Genomic DNA, 716 nt, shown 5'->3' on the forward strand with positions numbered 1-716 from the left:
ATACTGCCGTACTGAGTATATCTTTAATACGATAAATTCGATCTTGATTTCGATGTGTTGTATGAATGCTAACCCCTAAATTAATAAACAAAACAACGCAAACATTGAAATATATTTCAAATATTCCAATATCGATTACCTTTTAATTCTGGTATCAACAAGCTCAACTGTTCTGGTTGAAGTCGGGTATCCAGTCTAAGCTGATTTGGATGAAATTTTACTTCACGTTCATCACCATTCAATATGTCGCAAATCAAATTTATCAGTGACTGACGCTTGTAAAAGCAACTGTGTGATACTAAAATCCATTTCAATTATTAAAAGTTTTTCACAAAAATGAAAACCAATTTCCATCACACCATCAATATTAATCGCTGGTCGAAAACCATCAATTACGCGCGCTGAAATGAACAAGCCTCTCCACAATTCAATGCCATATTTCATGTCCGCACCAGCACCTTGTGGAATGCAATAAAATGAATTCCTGACTGCTTTGAATGATTTCGACAAACTGAAATTATTTCAATTCATTTTCAAAGTCATAAATTAAAATTGCTAACAGAAATTTACTCGAATATTGGAGATGAACGCCCTTGTGCAAACATATATCCAAAAATTGAATTGGACCCTTTTACGTTCATCCAGTGACCGGCTTCTGCATTTCGAAGTCCAATGACCAGACAGTGAATTATCAAATGACACTCTGATGGCTATTT

The 716-nt window shown here is 34.5% G+C and overlaps 1 protein-coding gene across 1 annotated transcript; it reads right to left on the reverse strand.

Moving 5' to 3' along the window:
• Window positions 1-4: 4 nt before the first annotated feature.
• Window positions 5-605, reverse strand: Tsp_15611 (putative protein tag-76; the record flags this gene model as incomplete). The annotated part of the gene is made up of 4 exons (XM_003366688.1): window positions 571-605; window positions 345-511; window positions 140-298; window positions 5-75 (listed from the first exon to the last, which is right to left on the reverse strand). Coding segments are annotated over exons 1-4 (432 nt in total), but the record flags the coding sequence as incomplete, so codon positions are not given.
• Between the last annotated feature and the right edge of the window lie 111 nt (window positions 606-716).

This window comes from Trichinella spiralis, assembly GCF_000181795.1.
Source record: "Trichinella spiralis strain ISS 195 chromosome Unknown Scfld5593, whole genome shotgun sequence".
NCBI classification, from domain to species: domain Eukaryota; kingdom Metazoa; phylum Nematoda; class Enoplea; order Trichinellida; family Trichinellidae; genus Trichinella; species Trichinella spiralis.